The following is a 20,627-nucleotide window of genomic DNA, read 5'->3' as shown; positions in this document are numbered from 1 at the left end:
TGATGCAATCCCATCTCTATCAGCTTTGGAAAGGAGGGCAAAGCAGCAGCAGAGTTGAAAACCAAACAAGTGCTGGCCCAGCCCCCTTAAGGAACCTAGATTCCTTGCACGTGTACAGAGAGGACAATTTCCAGAACCAAAGGAATCCTTGGGCACTACAAAGGCTCCGAGTGGCAGAATTTTTAGTAACCTTCACAGCACAGGCAAATTACATGCGCTGGCATCCTTTAATCCCAGCCTATGGGCATTCCTAACATGTAACAGCTCAGAGGAACCTAGATTCTGAGGAGCCTCAGCAGTTCAGCAAGCTAAGCGGGTTAAGGCAGGAAAGGAGGGCCCACCCCACCACCAGGACACTCTCCACACTCCAGAATTTCCGACAGTGAGAAGACCAGAATCAGCCCTAGATATTTCTCACGTTTTACAATCTGGACATCTCTCTGAATCATTCACTCTGCTAACGGAAGCTGGTCTGGGGAACTCACAACTCCTCTATGTGCAATTCCTGTAACAGAATGATCATGAAGAATAAAAGAGTAATAAGAAACACTAAGCCGTATTCTTCCAAGGAAGGAACTGAAATACCAGGAGGCCGCTGAGAAGTCCACAGGTGTTTCAAGCAGGTGAGAGATGAGTGATGAGGTCCAGGTTGAAACCAGTTTCTTCCTCCTCTGTCTAATCCTAACTAAACTTAAACATGTAGGGCCAACTAGTGGACTCACACGCAGCCGGGTTCAAACCCAGGCTTAATCAGGCAACTGATTTGCGGCGCGTTACAGACCCTGCAAAATGGCGGTTAATAGCCCGTACTTCATAAAGGTTGTAATGAGCATTAAACGAGATAATAAGCGTAATTTGTCTCCCGCATGACAACACACACTCCGTAATTGCAAGGTACCGCTTACCCCATCCTCCTCACCTCAGCCCACCCCACCTTTGGACTACAAACGCCTACAGAGGCCTCAGCATCCACTGCTTCCTGACAGCAGACGGACAGGCAGGAGCACTGGTCCTCAAGGTCCCCCGACTGGAGTGGGATTCGGCTGATTCTGTGGCTGAAAAGCTAGAGCTCCTGGCCAAGAAAACCTAACTGTGGGCAGCAAAGACGGATCACCAACCAAAAGCTCGGTGGCGTCGGTTGATTACAGTGAGTCCACTTCCTACCAACGCACTGAGAGGGTCCAAGTACATTCCCCCCCCTCCAACTTGGCAGGGGAAACGCAAAGGTGACTAAAGACGAAGAGGCTGGCAGCGGGGCCACCCAGAAGGCTGAGGCTGCGAGAGAGAGGGAACCCTGATGGAGTAAGGCCTATCCCGAGAGGGAAGGGCCGGGAACGATCCAGCCTCTCTCACCCCTCTCCTCAAGCAGGGGCCCTCGCAGCTCAAGCCTGGGGGGCCTCTCAAGGGTCCCGCCACCGACCTGGCCAAGTACAAGTGGGACCCGAGGGGCTGGCAGGCGGGAAGTGGAGGGGGCCCTCGGGCGCCCCCGGGCCCCTGCTCGGGAATGTGGTCAAGGAGGGGTCACGCGGGGAGGGGCCGGGCGGCGAGGACCCGGGGAGGGGCGGGGCCCCGGAGGGGGCAAGAGGTCGGAGCCCCCGGCTTCCGAGGCTCAGGGTCCCCACCGGGCTCCCAGCCACCCGCCGAGCGCCCCCTCCAGCGGGGTCCCCGCCAGTACAGCGGGGCAGTCCCACTACCCTCACCTGGCTCGGCTGCTCTGCCTGCTCCGAAGACGCCATCTTTCTGAGGCCTGACTAGTCTATCGCCGCTGGGCGAGGCTTCTCCCAAGCACCCTCGCTCTCGCTCTCTCGCCCAGACTAAAGTAGCCGGAACTGAGCTGTCGATGGGGGACGCCCGGGGAGGAGAGGGGAGTTCCCACGTCCCCCACACCGCTTACTGTTTCCATTAGGTCTCTGCTTTCCAGCAAGAACGATGCCTGTCCTTTTTGCTTTCTTATATGTATATTATACTTATTGAATTAAATCTCTGCCCATCTTCACAGTACCTTGGGCACATGTAGGGACACCCTAAGTATTTAATAAATGAACGAATGTGAAGAAACCTGGAAATTAATTAATTAACTGATGGTTCAGTCGGGTGCCTACCATTTGCCAGGCACTTTGGTAGCCGCGAGAAATAAAAAGATGCAAGACTCAACCCCTGCTCTCAAGTCTAGGCCAAATACACACACACACACACACACACACACACACACACACACGCAATTACATCTTGGAGCTAGGAGTCTGATAACGGTATGCAGGTCTATTAGGAGAACTCGGAAGAGGGGGCTTTTTGGAGAGGAGAGGCTTCTACGAACCGTTTTCACTTTATAGCGGTTGAGTTGTTAGATTTTAAGCTAATTGTGAAATTATACGAAAGGGTTGCATATATTAGAACTATCAGTCAGTTACATTGCAGTTGGTTTTTGATCAATGATGGTGTATTCAAAAGGGTTGCCTCAGTTAACAATTCCTCCTACCAAACAATTTTACATGTCTTTTTCTCATAATATCTGATTTCCTTTAATAAACAAAATATGAAAGAGATTGACCCTGAATGAATACGGGCTGATAATTATTCCTTGTTTATATAGAATGCCCCCCCTTTTTAAAAAATTTTATTTATTTATTTATTTATGGCCGTGTTGGGTCTTCGTTTCTGTGCGAGGGCTTTCTCTAGTTGCGGCAAGTGGGGGCCACTCTTCATCGCGGTGCGCGGAGAATGCCCCTTTTTAAGCAAGGAAACTTTCTGATAATTTTTAAATTATTACTTTAATCTTAAATGTTAGTTTTTCAGGAGTGAAAAACACAGACTTTTCCATAAGTAACAGTATTAGAACAAAGACAAATATATTGTCAAGCAGCATCTAAACAATCTCAACAGTGATGTGGTTCGCATTTACCCTTTTGTCTCTGGTTTCTTTGAGACCTTAATGTTTAATCTAGTTATTTAAGCATTTCGTTCCGAGGTCCCAACCCAATTTGCAGAGCTGAAGCAGGGAATCGAAAGAGTGGAGCTATTTCCGTGCCTAGCACAGCCATGGCTTGTGGTCCCAAGAAGCACCTGAAGCGCGTAGCAGCTCCAAAGCATTGGATGCTGGATAAACTGACTGGTGTGTTTGCTCCTCGTCCATCTACCGGTCCCCACAATCTGAGGGAATGTCTCCCTCTAGTTGTTTTCCTAAGGAACAGACTTAAATATGCCCTAACAGGAGATGAAGTAAAGAAGATCTGCATGCAGCGTTTCGTTAAGATTGATGGCAAGGTCCGCACTGATATAACCTACCCTGCTGGTTTTATGGATGTCATCAGCATTGACAAGACTGGAGAGAATTTTCGTCTGATCTATGACACCAAGGGTCGCTTTGCTGTTCATCGTATTACACCTGAGGAGGCCAAGTATAAGTTATGCAAAGTGAGAAAGGTCTTTATGGGGACAAAAGGAATCCCTCATCTGGTGACCCATGATGCTCGCACCATCCGCTACCCTGATACCCTCATCAAGGTGAATGACACCATTCAGATTGATTTGGAGACTGGCAAGATTACTGATTTCATCAAATTTGACACTGGTAACCTGTGCATGGTGACTGGAGGTGCTAACCTGGGAAGAATTGGTGTGATCACTAACCGGGAGAGACATCCTGGTTCTTTTGATGCAGTTCCTGTGAAAGATGCCAACAGCAATAGCTTTGCCACGCAGCTCTCCAACATTTTTGTTATTGGCAAAGGCAACAAACCATGGATCTCTCTTCCTCGTGGAAAGGGTATCCGCCTTACCATTGCTGAGGAGAGAGACAAGAGACTGGCAGCCAAACAGAGCAGTGGATAAAATTATCTCTAAGTGACGTGATTGGGAAAGTCTTTGTACTTATAGATAATACTACATAATTAAAACCCTCTTTAGTGTTAAAAAAAAAAAGAGTGGAAATGTGCGAGTACCTTATGCTTCTCTGTTATGTTTTCAGCCAGACTGAAAGCTACACTCATCACTTTTTAAAACTGACTTCCTTCAGATCAGCGTGAAGGTTGGGACATTTTATAGATTTGTTCAGGTTGGAAAGGAAAAACAAGTTAACACAGTACAATGACACTGCTTTATGTATTAATATCTTGCATCTATCTATATATATAGAAAGGAGTGCTGTAACAATTCAAGGGAGTATACGGGCATGTCCTTCATAATACAAAATAAATCCCTGTTGACCTCATTTTGAACGCGCGAATGCAACTCCTTAATATAAGGCAGAAAAAAAAAAACACCTCCGGCGTCTGGATTGCGCGACCTAAGTCGGCTTTGAACCCACAGACTACAGCTCCCGGCATGCCCCCGGGGCCGCAGGGAATTAGCTGCAACTAGAACTACATCTCCCGGCGTGCCTTGGTCCCACGCGTGATTTGCTACAGCGAGAACTACATCTCCCGGCATGCCGTGGGGGTGGAGTTGAGTAGGACTCCCGCGCCCAGCCCCCCTGACGTCCCCGCGTTGGTCAGGTCAGACCGTGAAGATGACGGAGGTGGTCGGGGGACCCAGCGTTCCAGAACCCAGCGAGATCCGGGCTCTAAAGCAGTGTCTCCTGTGTCGCAACCACAGCAGGGAACAGCACGGCGTGGCGGCCTCCTGCCTCGAGGAGCTGAGGAGCAAGGGTTGGCACGGGACGGGGGCGAGGACTTGGGGGGACGGGGGCGAGGACTTGGGGGGCCGAGGCCCGGGCTGAAGGGACCCGGGGAGAGGTGGGGATGTCCGGTGGGGCAAGGCGGGGTCAGGAGAGGCGACTTGGGGCTTCTTGTCTCTCGAGTGGAGCCTTGGAACAGAGATGACTCAGGTGGGTATGGCGACTTAGCAGTTTCATAGCGTTTTCCGGCACTTTAACTTAATTTATCTTGTGTGAGATTCATATGGTGGAGAGGCAGACGGGAAAAAATATGCGAATTAAGACATACTCTACTTCGGTGCCTCGCCTCAGATGACTCAGATTTTGGATCGAACTCAGTCCACTGTATTCCTGCCACTCAGGCTCCCTAAGGTTGTACTGGGTCCCCCAGCTGAGCCTATGGCGGGGTGGGAGCGGGTTTCCACAGTCAGCTCTGGCAGGTACCTGTGCGGTAAAGAGGGAGCTGTTACCGACCATCCGGGAGGGCCAGACAAGGAACGTCTGTTGTGAGTGACCGAGCTGACAGAAATTCTGAGCCGCATACCGTTACTAGCTGCCTGACCTTGCACTTAACCATTTCTCCATCCCCAGTTTTCTCATCAGCAAAGTGGGTGTATTTCCAGCCCTGATCCACAGGACTGGGACTCTGGAAGGAGATGAGATATTCAAATGACTTACACGTTACTGGCCTGTAGCAGTAAATTGCTTACCCAAAGAAGTTCTATTGGTTAAACGTGTGTGTCATCCCCGGGCATGTAGTGGACGTGTGTGTCAGCGTGTTCAGGGCTTCCTCCCAGGGTCACCAAGCCCAATAGATATCAGACAGATGTCTTTCAGAGATGCAGCAACAGCCAAAGCACTCTAAATGCTTTAGTGACATGGTTTTTGCCATATAAGTGTTTACATATTTTTTGCTTGGCATGAAGTTGCTTAAGTTTTAGTGCCCCATCCGTGCGGTGGCTGGATGCATTTGGCACAGAGGCTTATGTAAGTGCTTGTGTTTCTGGAGCTCGGCCTATACAAGGCTTGCTGTTCTATTTGGGTGGAAGACAGCATTGCCCAATGATCTTTGTAGTCTCTTGGCTACTTCTCTGCCTACTCTAGTCCCATGAGCATTTTAGGCATTGCCATTACTAAATGGGATGGTACAGACCTGCCCTGGACAAAGCCTCTTGCCCAGTGATCATAAAGATGAAAAGCTACTGTTACAAACTTCTGCCTTCTGCTTCTCTTATACTTTCCTATAGGTTAGTAAGGCTGCCAAGAAAGATACTGTGAGAACATAAAGTCATTTTTTTCTTTTCTTTTTTATAATTTTCTTCTTTTCTTTTTCTCTTTTTTCTTTGTGACATTTGACACATGGGAGAATTTGAGTAGACCACTGAGGAAATGAATGAAAGACTGCTTGTTCTCAAGGAATCAAATCAGACTTTGGTTTGTTGTTCATCCAAGAAAAGGCTCAAGTGCATCCTAATGTGGGTATAGAGTAGCTGGAAGAAAAACACATTTTCAAGAGCCAGACTGTGTGGGTTGAAATGCCGGCTCTGCCACTTACTGTGTGACCTTGGGCAAATTACTTAACTTCTCTGAGCCTTGGGCTTGACATCCGTAAAAATGGGAGTAACAATAGTATCTGCGTTATAGGATTTTTAGGAGATTAAATGCTGTATGTGAAAAGCACTTAGTACAGTACCAGGGACATGGTAAGTGTTATATTAGTACTAGTGGTCATCATTATAGTTATTATAGTTATTATTACCAGGGATTTTTCTAGGCTCTGGGGGCATACTTTTTTAAAAAAATTTATTTTTGGCTGCACTGGGTCTTCGTTGCTGCGTGGGGGCTTTCTCTAGTTGAGGCAAGCGGGGGCTACTCTTCGCTGCAGTGCGCGGGCTTCTCATTGCAGTGGCTTCTCTTGTTGCGGAGCACAGGTTCTAGGCGTGTGGGTTTCAGTAGTTGCGGCACACGGGCTCAGCAGTTCTGGCTCGCGGGCTCTAGAGCACAGGCTCAGTAGTTGTGGCACATGGGCTTAGTTGCTCCGTGGCATGTGGGATCTTCTTGGACCAGGGCTCAAACCTGTGTCCCGTGTATTGGCACAGATTCTTAACCACTGTGCCACCAGGGAAGTCCCGGGGCATACATATTGAGAGTGCAAGACAGATGTAATTTCCCTATGGATACTTGTCAATTACCAAATATTTTATTCCTCTCAGCTTGTGACATTCTGGCCATTGACAAGTCCCTGGCACCAGTCACCCTGGTCCTGGCAGAGGATGGCACCATAGTGGATGATGACGATTACTTCCTGTGTCTTCCTGCCAATACTAAGTTTGTGGCACTGGCTGGGAATGAGAAGTGGGCGTACAACAATTCAGGTAAGAAATGCTGGCCGTATATACTATATACTATCCATCATGATTTATTTTACTACATAGGCACCTGGTTGCTGTTTGGTTGGCTGTTTTAAGCATTTATGCAGCAAACGTTTACTGAGCACCTTCTGTATACCAGAGCGGTGCTGAGTCTGGGGATGAAGATGAATGAGACGGGCTCAGTTCTCAAATAACTCACAGACCGACAGCAACTAAAATGCAGCAAGGGAGAGAGATCTGTGCCGCAGGTTGGGTCAGACTGTCTGGTCTGAATCCTGGCTCTGCCATTTACTAGCCATGTGACCTTGAGCAAATTATCTAACATTTCAGTGCCATATTGAGATAATAATTACAGTACCTGTCTCCTAGCGTTGTTGTAAGGATACTAGAACATAGTACATATCAAGCCAGGGCTTCTCAACAGTCCTACTGACATTTTGGGCCGGAGAATTCTTTGTTGTGGGGTTGCTGTCCTGTGTCTTGCAGGATGTTTAGCAGCATCGCTGGCCTTTACCTGCTAGGTGTCAGTAGCATCTCCTCACCCTAATTGTGACAACCAAAAATGCCTCTAGACATTGGCAAATGTCTACTGGGGGTGGGATGGGCAAAATCACTCCCAGTTGAGAGCCACTGATAGAAAGCATTTAGATCTTACCTGGTACACAGTAAGACAAATAAATATTACCTGTCACCATCATTAGCATCATCCTCACTGGAAATACAAAGGGAACTAATATTGACGGGCAAGGATCAAAGAGCTAAAGAAGTGTCTTGAGGAAAGTCCCTAGGCCACTAAAGTGAGGAAGTCACCCTTCAGCGATGGCTTTCCCAGCCACCTTTGTACTTGGGCCCAAGGGACAGTGAACAGTGGCTGCAGCTGCTCCAGTCAAGGATAAGACCCATCCCCAAGCACAGGAGAAGTGCTGATGAGGATGAATGTTTTTGCATACAGAAATAGAACACACCCACAGACACAAAAACTAACCTAGGGCTTCCCTGGTGGCGCAGTGGTTGAGAATCCGCCTGCCGATGGGGGGGACGCGGGTTCGTGCCCCGGTCCGGGAGGATCCCACATGCCGTGGAGCGGCTGGGCCTGTGAGCCATGGCCGCTGGGCCTGCGCATCCGGAGCCTGTGCTCTGCGACTGGAGAGGCCACAGCAGTGAGAGGCCCGCGTACTGCAAAAAAAAAAAAAAAAAAAACTAACCTAAAGGGAAGTGTGACAGTATCCTGGGTATGCATAAGCATACATTGGATTTAAGTGGCTTCCTTCCATAAAAGAATACAGAGCAGTTTCACACAGAAATAAATGGAAGATGGGGACTTCCCTGGTGGTCCACTGGTAAAAAAAATCCACCTTCCAATGAAGGGGATGTGGGTTCGATCCCTGGTCAGGGAACTAAGGTCCCATATGCCACGGGGCATCTAAGCCCTCGCGCCACAGCTACTGAGCCTGCACGCCACAACTAGAGAGCCCACACGCCACAACTAGAGAGCTCACGTGCCACAAACTACAGAGCCCATGTGCTCTGGAGCCCATGCGCCACAACTAGAGAGAAGCCCACGCACCGCAGCGAATGATCCCTCATGCCAAAGATCCCCGCATGCTGCAGCCAAAAAAAAAAAAAAGAAAGAAATGGAAGATGGAACAAGAGGGAAAATTAAGGTCCTAGATGGGGATTGGCTTCCCCATGAATCCCTGAGAAAAGGTGCTTCCTTCACCATCTAAATTATTCTAAGTGATCTGTCGGAAGGATGTGCCGACATCCTCGAGATCTGAGTTGGAGGAGGAAGTGAAAACAGCACTTCCGGTTAATCTGACTCTGACCGGCATTTTCTCCCATGTATCAGATGGAGGTACGGCTTGGATTACCCAAGAGTCCTTTGACAGAGATGAAACAGACAGCGGGGCAGGGTTGAAGTGGAAGAATGTGGCCAGGCAGCTGAAAGAAGACCTGTCCAGCATCATCCTCCTGTCCGAGGAGGACCTCCAAGTAAGCCTCCTCCACAACCCATAGCCACGTTCCTCCAGCCTGTGCTTCCCCCAGCGCCTTAGTTGCCATGCATCCTGCCATAATTTCATTGCTTCTTAATTTTTAAGTAATTCTTAGATGACAACCAAGGTTTTTCATTTTCTAATTCTCTCACCTAGAGTAGGAAATTTTCACCCCTCACCCTGCATCAGAATCACCAGTGGAGCTTTTTAAAAACACAGACGCCAAGGCCCCACCTAGACCCATTTAGGCCCAAGGCGTGGGTCAAGGATGTACTGCTAAAGAATGCAGACTAAATCTTAGCTCCATCTCTATGACTTTGAACCGGCAACTTAGCCTCCCTGCTTATGTTTCCTCTCCAGTAGAACTAGGATAAAAATAGTATTGTTAACTCAAAAAAATATTTATTGAGCCTCTGTCCTCTGCCTGACACAGTTCTATGCACAGGGGTGCAATGGTGAACAAGCCAGACACAGTCCCTGCTCTAATGGAACTCAAGTCCTGGTGGAAGGAGGCAGACAAAATAAGCAGCATGTCAGACAGGGCAGTGTGCCAAGAGTGGCGGGAAGGCTCCTGGAAGGAGGCGACCTTGTGGTGATTTTTTACACTTGTATATTTATTGTGAATAAATCATATTAATGCTTTCACATGGTTCAAAATCCAAGAGGTATAGAAGGATACACAGGTAGCCAGAAAGTAAGACAACCCAAATGTCCGTCAGCTGATAACTAGATAAATAAAATGTGGTATATCCAAACAATGGACTATATTAGTCAGCCATAAAAAGGAATGGAGTATTAATACATGCTACAGCATGGATAAAACTTGAAAACATTATGCTAAGTGAAAGAAGCCAGACATGAAAGGCCACATATTTTATGATTGCATTTATATGAAATGGCCAGAATACACAAGTCCATAGAAATAGAAGGTAGATTAGTGGTTGCCTAGGGATGGGGTTGGTGGGGCGTTTTGAGGAGGAATAAGGAGGAACTACTAATGGGTACAGTTCTTTCTGGGTTGGTGAATATGTTCTAAGACTGATTGTGGTGGTGACTGCACTATCACAAGAAGACCACTAATTATACTGAAACCCACTGAATTATACATTTTATATGGGTGAATTGTATAGTATATTAACTATATCTCGATAAAGCTGGGTTTTTGGGGGGTTTTTTTGGCCACGGGGCATGTGGGATCTTAGTTCCCCGACCAGGAATTGAAGCCACGTCTCCTGCATTGGAAGCATGGAGTCTTAACCACTGGACTATCAGGGAAATCCCTCAATTAAGCTGTTTAGAAAAAAAAGGATATACAGGAAAAGTCTGACTCCTGCCTCCAGCCATCCAACTTCCCCTTCCTGGAGACAACCAATCTGTCAGTTTCCCATTCCAGAGATATTTTATATACAAACAAATACATAAGTGTTTTCACCTCCTCCCCTATATCACACAAGTGGAAGCATCTCTACTCTGTTTTATTTTTTTTTAATTTATTTATTTATATTTGGCTGTGTTGGGTCTTCGTTGCTGAGCGCAGGCTTTCTCTAGTTGCAGTGAGCGGGGGCCACTCCTCATTGTGGTGCGCGGGCTTCTCATTGCAGTGGCTTCTCGTTGCAGAGCATGGGCTCTAAGCGCAGGGGCTTCAGTAGTTGTGGCACACGGGCTCAGTAGTTGTGGCTCCTGGGCTCTAGAGCACAGGCTCAGTAGTTGTGGCACACGGGCTTAGTTGCTCCACAGCATGTGGGATCTTCCCGGACCAGGGCTCAAACGTGTGACTCCTGCATTGGCAGGCCACTGTGCCACCAGGGAAGCCCTCTGCTCTGTCTTAAAGAAAGATTTGGAAAGTATTCCAGATCAGTTTATAAAAGACATCCTCACCTCTTTTTCACCACTGCATAATATTCCATTTCATGTCTGTACCATGACTTATTTAATGAGACTCCCCCACTGGGGGACATGTGGGTGTCATCAGTCTTGCTCTTCTAGTCAGTGGTGCAAAAAGCTTAGATCAGTGTCATTTTTCACACATGCTTGTGCATAGAATAAATTCATAGAATTTAGTTGAGAAACATTGGCAGGTCCCAAGAGGAGACCCTGAAGGACAAGAGGAAGCTTGTCATGGAAAGGTTGGGGCCAGAGTGTTCCAGGCAGAGGGAGGGCAGGAGCAAGCTTGATTTTTTTTCTTTCTTGTTTTTTCTTTTTCTTATTTATTTATTTATTTATTTATTTATTTTTGTGGTATGTGTGCCTCTCACTGTTGTGGCCTCTCCCGTTGCGGAGCACAGATTCCGGACACGCAGGCTCAGTGGCCATGGCTCACGGGCCTAGCCACTCCGCGGCACGTGGGATCTTCCCAGACCAGGGCACGAACCCGTGTCCCCTGCATCGGCAGGCGGACTCTCAACCACTGCGCCACCAGGGAAGCCCTGTTTTTTCTTTTTTATGAAACAGAAAGGGGGGACTTCCCTGGCGGTCCAGTGGTTAAGACTCTGCGCTTCCACTGCAGGGGGTGTAGGTTCGATCCCTGGTTGGGGAATTAAGATCCCACATGCCCTGTGGCCAAAAAAAAAAAGAAACAGAAAGGGGTCATGAGATCCCTTCCCATCCCAACAGACTAGTATATTATGATACCCCTAGAATAAGGAGCACAGCAATCCTTACCAAAATAGTGATACCAGAATATCAGTGAGCCTGGCCCTGACAGCTAGGCTCCACAGGGAAGCTTAGGACAGGAGCTGGCAGAGGCTGGCCATGCGACAGGTAGAGGAAAGGTACCACCATCTCGGGGACCATGGGGAGTGAGAACAGATGGGAGGGAAGGGAGGAGCCCAGGGATCAATTACACAGCATCCTGAGGATTAGAACTGACTGATCCTTGGGACGTTATTAACTGCTCTTGCCTCATTTTCCTAATCTGGTATGGTGGTGGTAATACTAGTACTTACCTCAGAAGTTTGTACCTCTTGAATTTTGAGCCTTATGAATGTATATTAATACTACTTGTTCGAAAATTGATGCAATATGAAAGTTAAGGATAACTCATAAAGTCACCTCTTCAAAGAGGCCTTTCCCAATCTAGAGCAGCCCACCTCGTCACTTTCTGTCCTAAGCGTTTTACATCAATTTTCTCACTGATACATAGTAAGTGCTTGAGAAATGCAAACGCTTATTATTGCATTTCTTATTAAGCTCCATATTCTAATCTGCAGCTGAAGTTAGATTTACTCTCCAAGAATTTCAACAGTTTGATTTTCTCTTATGAAGACTATTTTATTTTTTATTATTTTTTAAATTATTATGTTTTTAAATTTATTTTTGTCTGCCTTGGGTCTTCATTGCAAGCACGTGGGCTTTCTCTACTTGTGGCGAGCAGGGGCTACTCTTCGTTGCAGCGCACGGGCTTCTCATTGCGGTGGTTTCTCTTGTTGTGGAGCACGGGCTGTAGGTGCGCAGGCTTCAGTTGTGGCATGAGGGCTCAGTAGCTGTGGCGCATGGGCTTAGTTGCTCCACGACATATGGGATCTTCCCAGACAAGGGCTCGAACCCGTGTCCCCTGAATTGGCAGGCGGATTCTTAACCACTGCACCACCAGGGAAGCCCTGAAGACTATTTTTAATCTAATGCTGTATATGTCAAAAGATTGAGCCTTCTTAAGATCTAGGGTATGATAAGTGAGGTCTCCCTTATTTCACAGACTGAACACGTCATTTAAAAGCTGAGTAGTTTATATTTGAAAAATAGTCGTTCAAAGTACGAACATGTATAATAAAAATGTTTAACGTTAAAATCATCAGAAAGCGGGGCTTCCCTGGTGGCGCAGTGGTTGAGAGTCCGCCTGCCGATGCAGGGGACACGGGTTTGTGCCCCGGTCCAGGAAGATCCCACATGCGCGAAGCGGCTGGGCCCGTGAGCCAAGGCCGCTGGGCCTGCGCATCCGGAGCCTGTGTTCCACAGTGGGAGGGGCCCCAACAGTGAGAGGCCTGCGTACCGCAAAAAAAAAAAAAAAAAAAATCATCAGAAAGACTTTTGCTTGAAATAGCCTCATACTGATTCATTGTACAAGTGATCATACACCTCCTCCTTTATATTCTGTACAATGTAGAATGGGTTATTTAATATCAGGATTTTGTTTTGTTTTAATTTTTATTTGGTGTATTGTTATTTACAATATTGTTTTAGTTTCTGCTGTACAGCAAAGTGAATCAGTTATACATATACATATATCCACTCTTTTTTAGATTCTTTTCCCAAATAGGTCATTATGGAGTATTGAGTAGAGTTCCCTGTGCTGTACAGTAGGTCATTATTAGTTATCTATTTTGTATATAGTAGTGTGTATATGTCAATCCCAGTCTCCCAGTTTACCCCTCCTCCCCCTTCCCCCCAGTAACCATAAGTTTGTTTTCTACATCTGTGACTCTATTTCTGTTTGTTTTGTTTTTAATAAGGCACTAAGGCAATATTTTCCTAATTTTTTCACCAGAGGAAAACTGAAAAAATTACATGCCTCTTTCCTGACTTTCAGGCAGCCATATTAGGTAACTTTGGGAACTAGATGTAATGAGTCTGCGAAATTGATGTATTTGAGAGCTATAACATCACGTTTAGAAAGTACTTTCCGATTTCTTAAAGTCCGTATTTGTTTGTCAGATGCTTATTGATGTCCCATGTTCAGAGCTGGCTCAGGAACTCAGCCAAAGTCGTGTCGCAGTCCAGGGGCTCCAGAACACCCTCCAGCAGGTCCTTGACCAGAGGGAGGAAGCCCGTCAGTCCAAGCAGCTCTTGGAGCTTTACCTCCGGGCTTTGGAGAAGGAGGGCAGCATCCTGTTGAAGCAGCAAGGTAGGATTCATCGGCTGGGGGAGTTACACTTAGAACTCAGTAGAGCCTCTCCTTGAGAGAGAGCCAGATGCTTACCATGTGGTCAAGAACAGTGAAACCACAGCTGCTGGCATCTTGAGATGACAGGCTTCTGTCTGCCCAGCTGCCTGCTCTGGCTGGATGTTGGTATGGGTGTATGTGTACATGGTGTGCTGATCTCTGTCTCACATCTGCTTTGCAGAGTCCAAAGCTGGCCTCGGTGATGAGAGGGATGCAGTTGACACGGGTATTGGAGAGAGCTCCTCCGAAACTGCACTTACGAGCCAGATCCTTAATGCGCTGAAGGAGAAACCCGCGCCAGAGCTGAGTTTGTCTAGTAAAGATTTGGAGGTGGGCGAGCACCAGGGACCCTGACCTTTGCAAGGAGAGGCTTGTATCAGGTTTTTTCCACCTCTGCAGACCTTGAATCATAGCTGTCAATTTGCCCATTATTATGCAAAGCATTTGCAAACATCTCATTTAATCCAAATCTTAAACAAAATGGGTGCCCTCCCTCAGATCATCAAACATTATTTTCTGATCCAAAGTAGGTAATGAAATGTCTGACCCCGACAGGGAGGAATAGCAGGACTCAGGCTTCTGAGATGCATCTGTCAGTGGTTGAAAAAGATCCATAGGCCATAGAAGCACATAAAATATCCTTGAGAGAGGCCCACTCGAGGGGATCATCTTGTGCCCTCAGACCAGGGAACTGGAGGCTTGATGAAGGGAACACATCAAAGTGGGTGCTCCTTCTTTCTTTCCTTTTTTTTGGGGGGGGGGGATTTGCTGTAGCTTGTGTTTTTGTTTCATCAGTTGTTTCAGTTATTTTATTTTTATTTTTTATTTTATTTTATTTTTGGCCATGGCGAGTGGCATGTGGGATCTTAGTTCCCCGACCAGGGATAGAACCTGTGCCCCCTGCAGTGGGAGTGCAGAATCTTAACCACTGGGCTGCCAGGGAAGTCCCTGGGTGCTCCTTCTTATGCTTCACCCTTGCCCCTGTTCCCAGTACTTCCTTGGTGTAGCTAGAAGGGAAGGAAGCTGTACTGACTTGAGCTTGGCTAAATTTCCTGTGAGCGGAGGACTTTATTGTTGCTCCAAGTAAACTACTCTCTAGATGTCCTTTCCTGTTGGTGTTGTATGGTGAGAAGAGGCCTGTGACAATTGAATATGAAGGAGACCTGGCATTTCAGCATAAAGACATGACATAGACTGATATTGCCGATTCTCACCCCCCTAAAGAAAATTACGAGAGCAGCAGAGGTGCTGGTTCTTAATGGTTCTTACTCTTGCCGCAGTTGGTTGCCAAGGAGGACCCTAAAGCACTGGCTGTTGCTTTGAACTGGGACATAAAGAAGACGGAAGCTGTTCAACAGACCTGTAATCAGGAACTTAGCCTGCGCCTCCAGCAGGTACAGAGCTTGTATTCTCTGAGGAGCATTTCAGCAAGGCGGAGTTCGCTGCCTGGAGAAGTGCAGAATCCCAAACAAGCCAGACGAGACCCCACATAGCCGGCAGCCAGAAGCATGCCAAAGAAAACCAGTGTGACCAGTGTCGGTGTCAGTAAATACCTTCAGCCTAACCTTTGTAGCTCCCTACATACTCCTCTACCCCCTGCCTTCGAGAATGTTCTCCTGGAACAGGCTGGAAGACAGGCTTCATGCCCTTTCCAGAAAAGCTATTCCAGATCTCCACATGGACTCTCTGACCTATTTTGAACCATAGAGCTGCACCAGCAATATCCCACCTCCTCTAACTGCAAGTTCTTATGTTCTCTGACAGTAGTTGTAAAGGGCAGGGAAAAGAAATTGTCATATTTCAGACCCACTATTTTTTTTTTAAACTTTTTTTTTCTTCTACATCAGATAAATGGTATATCTCTTTCAAGATTCAATCTGTTGAACTATGCAACCATCATAGTAATAGACCCACTATTCTTATTCTAAAGATGGAACTGCAGAATTTTAAACACAAAATAACAGTAGAGAAGATGACATATCAGAGTGTTGATTATGGCCACAAACTTGTTTCTCAAGGAATTTTTTCGTTTGTTTTAAAGGCACGTATTAAATTTGCAGACCATAGGGACATATGGAGAGTAACTCACCATTTCTAATATCTAATTCAGTATTGTGAAATTATATGCATTACCACAGTGAAACTTGTCAGTTTTCTAATGTGTTTTATCAGCAGGGGGTATAAAACGGTCATTAAATCAGTCTCCATGAGGTATGACTCCAGGTCTCTCTGGGTGCAAAGCAGAGACTTCTGGTTTATATTCCCCGTTTCTGTACAAGCTTGTTCTTCGGATTTTGTAATCTACAATGCAGTCTCTTTGCAGGGAAAAGATAATTAGTTACTGACTTATTTGACTTACTTTTTAAGCATACTTAGAGGAAAACAGAATGCTATTAACAGATACATTGGCTAATTATTAAGTAAAGAAATATAACGATAAGTAAGTCCTAGGGCGAGGGAGAGGTACAGAAAACAAACAGAACAAAAAGAACTGTTTCCTTCTGCTGTGCCCTTCCTCAAGGAGGACTCAGACCTATGCAGCATGCTCTTACTAATGCCTTACGTATTTGGTTCTCACTTATTAGCCCCAATATTTCTTTTTTAATAGCATATTTTATAATGCCTTCTTAATTATCCTTAAATGAAAGCCAGAGCTGATAACCTACCTATGTGCATACCTTCATCAACATAATACCCCCAAATGTAGTATTTCAGAAGAAATAAAGGAAAATAATTTCCAACAAAATGGTGTGTATCTCAGTGTCACTTTCTGGAGATGACCATACGAAAGGCACAATGAAGCTGTCAGATGCGTGTACTTACCCACTGAATTACTGTGAATCTGTTAAGAGGCAGCCAGGCGCGGTGTGTAGTGACTGTCAACTCAAATACCACAAGCAGCATTGCCCTTTATAATGGGATTTCCCAAAACAGTGATGTTCTGGACAGAGTAACACATCTATCCTCGATTTACAAGGTGGCTGCATTCTTGACAGATCCAGGGAACGTTAAAACTGGAAAAAATACTTTGTATTTACATATAAAAGAGAATTAGGTTTGGGGCTAATTTGGAAGAGGTTTTCATCCCTATGATGTATTTACATATAAAAGAGAATTAGGTTTGGGGCTAATTTGGAAGAGGTTTTCATCCCTATGAACATCCAGAATGACATATAAAAGTCAGGTGGGGGCGGGGCTTCCCTGGAGGTGCAGTGGTTGAGAGTCCGCCTGCCGATGCAGGGGACACAGGTTCGTGCCCCGGTCCGGGAAGATCCCACATGCCGCGAAGCGGCTGGGCCCGTGAGCCAAGGCCGCTGGGCCTGCGCGTCCGGAGCCTGTGCTCCGCAACGGGAGAGGCCACAACAGTGAGAGGCCCGCGTACCGCAAAAAAAAAAAAAAAAAAAAGGTGGGGGGAAAAAAGTCACGTGGGATATGGGATGATTCTTCATTGTGTGGAACAGTCATGTGCTTTGCAGGAAGAGGAGCATCCTACATCCTACCCCACCCACTCAATGCCAGTAGCAACCTCCAGGTATTGAGGCAACTGAAAACAGCCCCACACATTTTCAGAATGCCCCTGGAGGGGTAGTAATGCCAGTTGAGGATTTTTATAGCAGTTTGTAGTCTGCTCTGTGCCAGCACCTACCACATTGGACCCTCAAAACTGAGTGAGCTAATAAGCAGGGCATGGCTTGTCGCCTCTCATTTTATGCATGAGCAAAGTTGTGCTCAGGGAGGGTCAATGACTTGCCTCATGTCACAAGGCTAATTGGAGGGCCAGGGTTCAAAGGCAGGTCTTCTGGTTCTAATTCCAGTGTTCTTTCTACTTATTTGTATTTTCTCTTAAGCCCACATAGTCTTTCCTACTCTACATCCAGATGACTGGTTTTGTTAATACCAGTGGAATAAGTTGGAGTCAGCTCCAACTGGAAAAGGCCTAATATGTCTGCAACATGACTGCCCAAAGATTTCTAACTGTAGTCACTGTGCTGGTGGTGTAAGAGAAGTAAATCAGCCTTGTGAACGCTGTGTAGTTAGCCCAGTAGTAAAGGAAGCCTGTATGCCAGAAATGATAGAATAGCATCTCTATTCACCAATTCTGTCAACATTTCCATCTTTGCCCTGCTGAATGAAAAATGTTTCCTTATTTCTGTCAAATACACAGTAGAGCTTTAGTTGACTGGCCTGGGTGTTGGTATTGGTCTTCTGTACTTGAAACAAACCCACCAAGCATCTCAGCTGCATAGGAGAGTGGAAAAAGAACTATGGGTTTTGGAGTGAGACAGACCGACGTTGAGTCTAACCTTATGGGACAGTAGTTTCCAAAAATGTAAGGTTAGCCTAAGGCCCCAAGATTAAAAGGGTTAAATGAAGTTAAGTATGAGGAAGAGCATAGAACCCAGCACAGAGTCAGTGTAGGGAATGGTTCCCTTTCACCGCCCCAGGGCCAGAGATGGGGGCAGGAGCAAAGACCTTCCTTGGTCTGCAAACCCTAGACCAAATGTGGAGTGACAGTTATTTTGCCCCAGCTGCCACTTACCTTCCTTACACCACGGTGCCTCCAGGCCTTCTAGAATAGAAATGTAGCAGCACAGCAATATGTCTAAAAATAGGAGAGGAGAGAGAGAGCACGGCATGCCTGTTCTTATGTTAGGAGAAAAGAACGTCAAAGAAAGCAACTGGGACTAATGAACTCTACATTAGCCATATTCCATTCTTTCAACTCAAGTCAAATGTCGGTCCCCATTAGGCAACTGGCTTTGACAGGAGCTGTGCTAATTACCACTTACCAACCTTTAATTTCTGGGTAAAAGAAAAAGGAAAAAAACTAATGGATTTTTCATTTTCCAGAGAGAAAGGAATAAAATAATAGTCTTAAAAAATACATTAATTACAAGAATTACTAATGTACCTTTACTAACCAGATTTTTAAATTTCCTAATTATCTAGTCTTTTATTATCTTTTTTTTTTTTTTGCCTTCAGGGTTTTTTTCTTATTTTGTTGTATTTATAGGGTTTTGCCTTAAATTATTTTGGCTGTGTCTTATATTACTTGAGGTTTTTAAGTAATAAAGGGGAGGGGTGGAGTCCTCCATCCTATTTGGAAGCTTCCAATGAAGGGAACAGATTCACTCCTCCCCAGGAGCTGCATTAAATTTTCAGATTGCAGATCCTTAAAGTTAGCTGTTTGCTCAAACTAAGTCAGACAACACTTCCACAATTATAAGGAAGTGAACCAACAGGTTAATGCAGGGCTATGGGATTTTCTTCGGTATTTTCTAATATCATGTTACAAGAACTATCACCAAGAAAATTCTAGCTTTTTCTCCAGCTTACCGTTATTTTAATAAGACAAACACGTATCTGTTCACTTAACTATTTAATTATAAATAGAAAGGATAACTTCGTGTTAATTTTTATTAGGGTTATAAGAAGCTAGAAATAGTGGGTTGCCCAGCTGTGCTTTGCCTCTTCCTTCCTAGTCTAGAAACAGAAAACTTCTTTTTCAGAGCTAAATGACATTTCCTCTTCTGATTTGTTCAAAATCGAATCCCTGTCTCTATCGAAGAAGCTGCTGTTATTAAGATGTGGGTTATCCCTTCAGCAGGCGCTGTCAATTCAAGGTGTTTACGTATCTCCCATGAGCTTACTGGTCTGACTTTCCACTGAAATGGTTTGCTGTCAGCACTGACATATGAATACTATGAAAGGATTTCTGTCGAATGCTTATACCACATCAGTTCTTCCTTAGCAGTTAAGGATCTATTCTGGTGAAATACTGGAAATAAATGCAAGAGAATGAATTAGAAGCTGTCCAGGTCTTGATGTCCTAGATCTACACATTCGACTATATTGAACTACACAAAGGTAGACTTTAAGATGGTAGGAAATCAACCTAATTTACCCATTTTACCCTAATTTATTAATCATGAGCATTTTACTCTAGTCTGACATGCAGTTGATGCCACTTAACATTTTATCAAGGCCACTGAACTAAGGTAGGCTTAAACTTGATGAATCTCCTGGCAGTGTCATTAGCATAGCTTCATTTCCTTCAGACATTACTTAGTTAAAAGTTACAGGGCCATCCCTGGTGGTCCGGTGGTTAAGACTCCGTGCTTCCACTGCAGGGTCACAGGTTCGATCCCTGGTCAGGGAACTAAGATCCCGCATGCTACACGGTGCGGCCAAAAAAAAAAAAAGTTACAATCTCCAGTCTTAAGAACTGTGTATGTATGACCCCAACTGAAACTGAAAAACAGTGAGCATGCTTTTCTTCTAGAAGAATCTTCAGTTCTGAAGGTTAGCTGGCCTTTCAGGCAGGCATCTTCCACCAGTGCACTGACCTGATTACTGGTCTCTGAAAGCTGCTGTGTTTGGAAATGTGGATGCTATTAAGGCACTTCCATCCCATTATACTTTACTCAGCTAGTAATTATGAATATGAGCTCAGCTCTGTGGAAAACAGAATGGAACGGTCAGCAGTCATACTCCGTGAGTCTGCTCCCCTTGTGTCCAGAGAAGAAAATATCACAATACCCTCCAGCCAGCCTTCACGGGTTTTCCTGATAATAGCCCTGACCCTCAGAAACTTTCTGTAACTCCAGGTTTGAATCTCTAAGCTTCAAAGTTTAGCATCTGAAAAACCTCATGCTGGAAGTTTTCTTTAGAGTCTGTGATTCAAGAGCCATAAACAATACGTATAATCAAGGAAGGATTTCAGGGCT

At 45.7% G+C, this 20,627-nt stretch overlaps 3 protein-coding genes and 1 non-coding gene across 4 annotated transcripts in view; 2 read left to right on the top strand and 2 right to left on the bottom strand.

Annotated features, from left to right (window-relative positions):
- The window catches only part of PEX14 (peroxisomal biogenesis factor 14), a 137,623-nt gene extending 135,821 nt beyond the window's left edge, over window positions 1-1,802 (bottom strand). Inside the window, exon 1 of the mRNA XM_060014033.1 lies at window positions 1,701-1,802. Coding sequence (XP_059870016.1) covers window positions 1,701-1,736 — 36 coding nt within the window. The 5' untranslated portion in view covers window positions 1,737-1,802. The remainder of the gene's footprint in view (window positions 1-1,700) is intronic.
- Window positions 1,803-3,039: 1,237 nt separating this feature from the next.
- On the top strand, window positions 3,040-3,858 carry LOC132437610 (small ribosomal subunit protein eS4, X isoform-like). The gene has a single exon (XM_060030977.1). The coding sequence runs from the start codon at window positions 3,040-3,042 to the stop codon at window positions 3,829-3,831; it is 792 nt and encodes a 263-aa protein (XP_059886960.1). The 3' UTR covers window positions 3,832-3,858.
- A 597-nt stretch (window positions 3,859-4,455) lies between these two features.
- Window positions 4,456-16,639, top strand: DFFA (DNA fragmentation factor subunit alpha). The gene is made up of 6 exons (XM_060014020.1): window positions 4,456-4,646; window positions 6,868-7,029; window positions 8,876-9,018; window positions 13,671-13,860; window positions 14,081-14,229; window positions 15,180-16,639. Exons 1-6 carry the CDS (start codon window positions 4,508-4,510, stop codon window positions 15,390-15,392), a joined length of 996 nt encoding a protein of 331 aa, XP_059870003.1. The 5' UTR covers window positions 4,456-4,507; the 3' UTR covers window positions 15,393-16,639.
- On the bottom strand, window positions 15,736-15,804 carry LOC132416626 (small nucleolar RNA SNORD77). Its single transcript, XR_009517670.1, has one exon. It is a non-coding gene; the product is annotated as a small nucleolar RNA SNORD77 (small nucleolar RNA).
- Window positions 16,640-20,627: the final 3,988 nt, after the last annotated feature.

Source organism: Delphinus delphis, chromosome 1 (genome assembly GCF_949987515.2).
Source record: "Delphinus delphis chromosome 1, mDelDel1.2, whole genome shotgun sequence".
Taxonomy (NCBI): Eukaryota; Metazoa; Chordata; class Mammalia; order Artiodactyla; family Delphinidae; genus Delphinus; species Delphinus delphis.
This window is presented reverse-complemented; position numbering and strand designations above follow the sequence as displayed.

What these genes read in the sequence shown, in the direction of transcription:
- LOC132437610 (XM_060030977.1), top strand. Translation starts at nt 3,040, where the DNA reads ATGGCTTGTGGTCCCAAGAAGCACCTGAAGCGCGTAGCAGCTCCAAAG.
- DFFA (XM_060014020.1), top strand. Translation starts at nt 4,508, where the DNA reads ATGACGGAGGTGGTCGGGGGACCCAGCGTTCCAGAACCCAGCGAGATC. An exon ending in CGAGGAGCTGAGGAGCAAGG is followed by an intron (nt 4,647 to 6,867) that starts GTTGGCACGGGA and finishes TATTCCTCTCAG; the next exon opens with CTTGTGACATTCTGGCCATT. An exon ending in GTGGGCGTACAACAATTCAG is followed by an intron (nt 7,030 to 8,875) that starts GTAAGAAATGCT and finishes CCCATGTATCAG; the next exon opens with ATGGAGGTACGGCTTGGATT.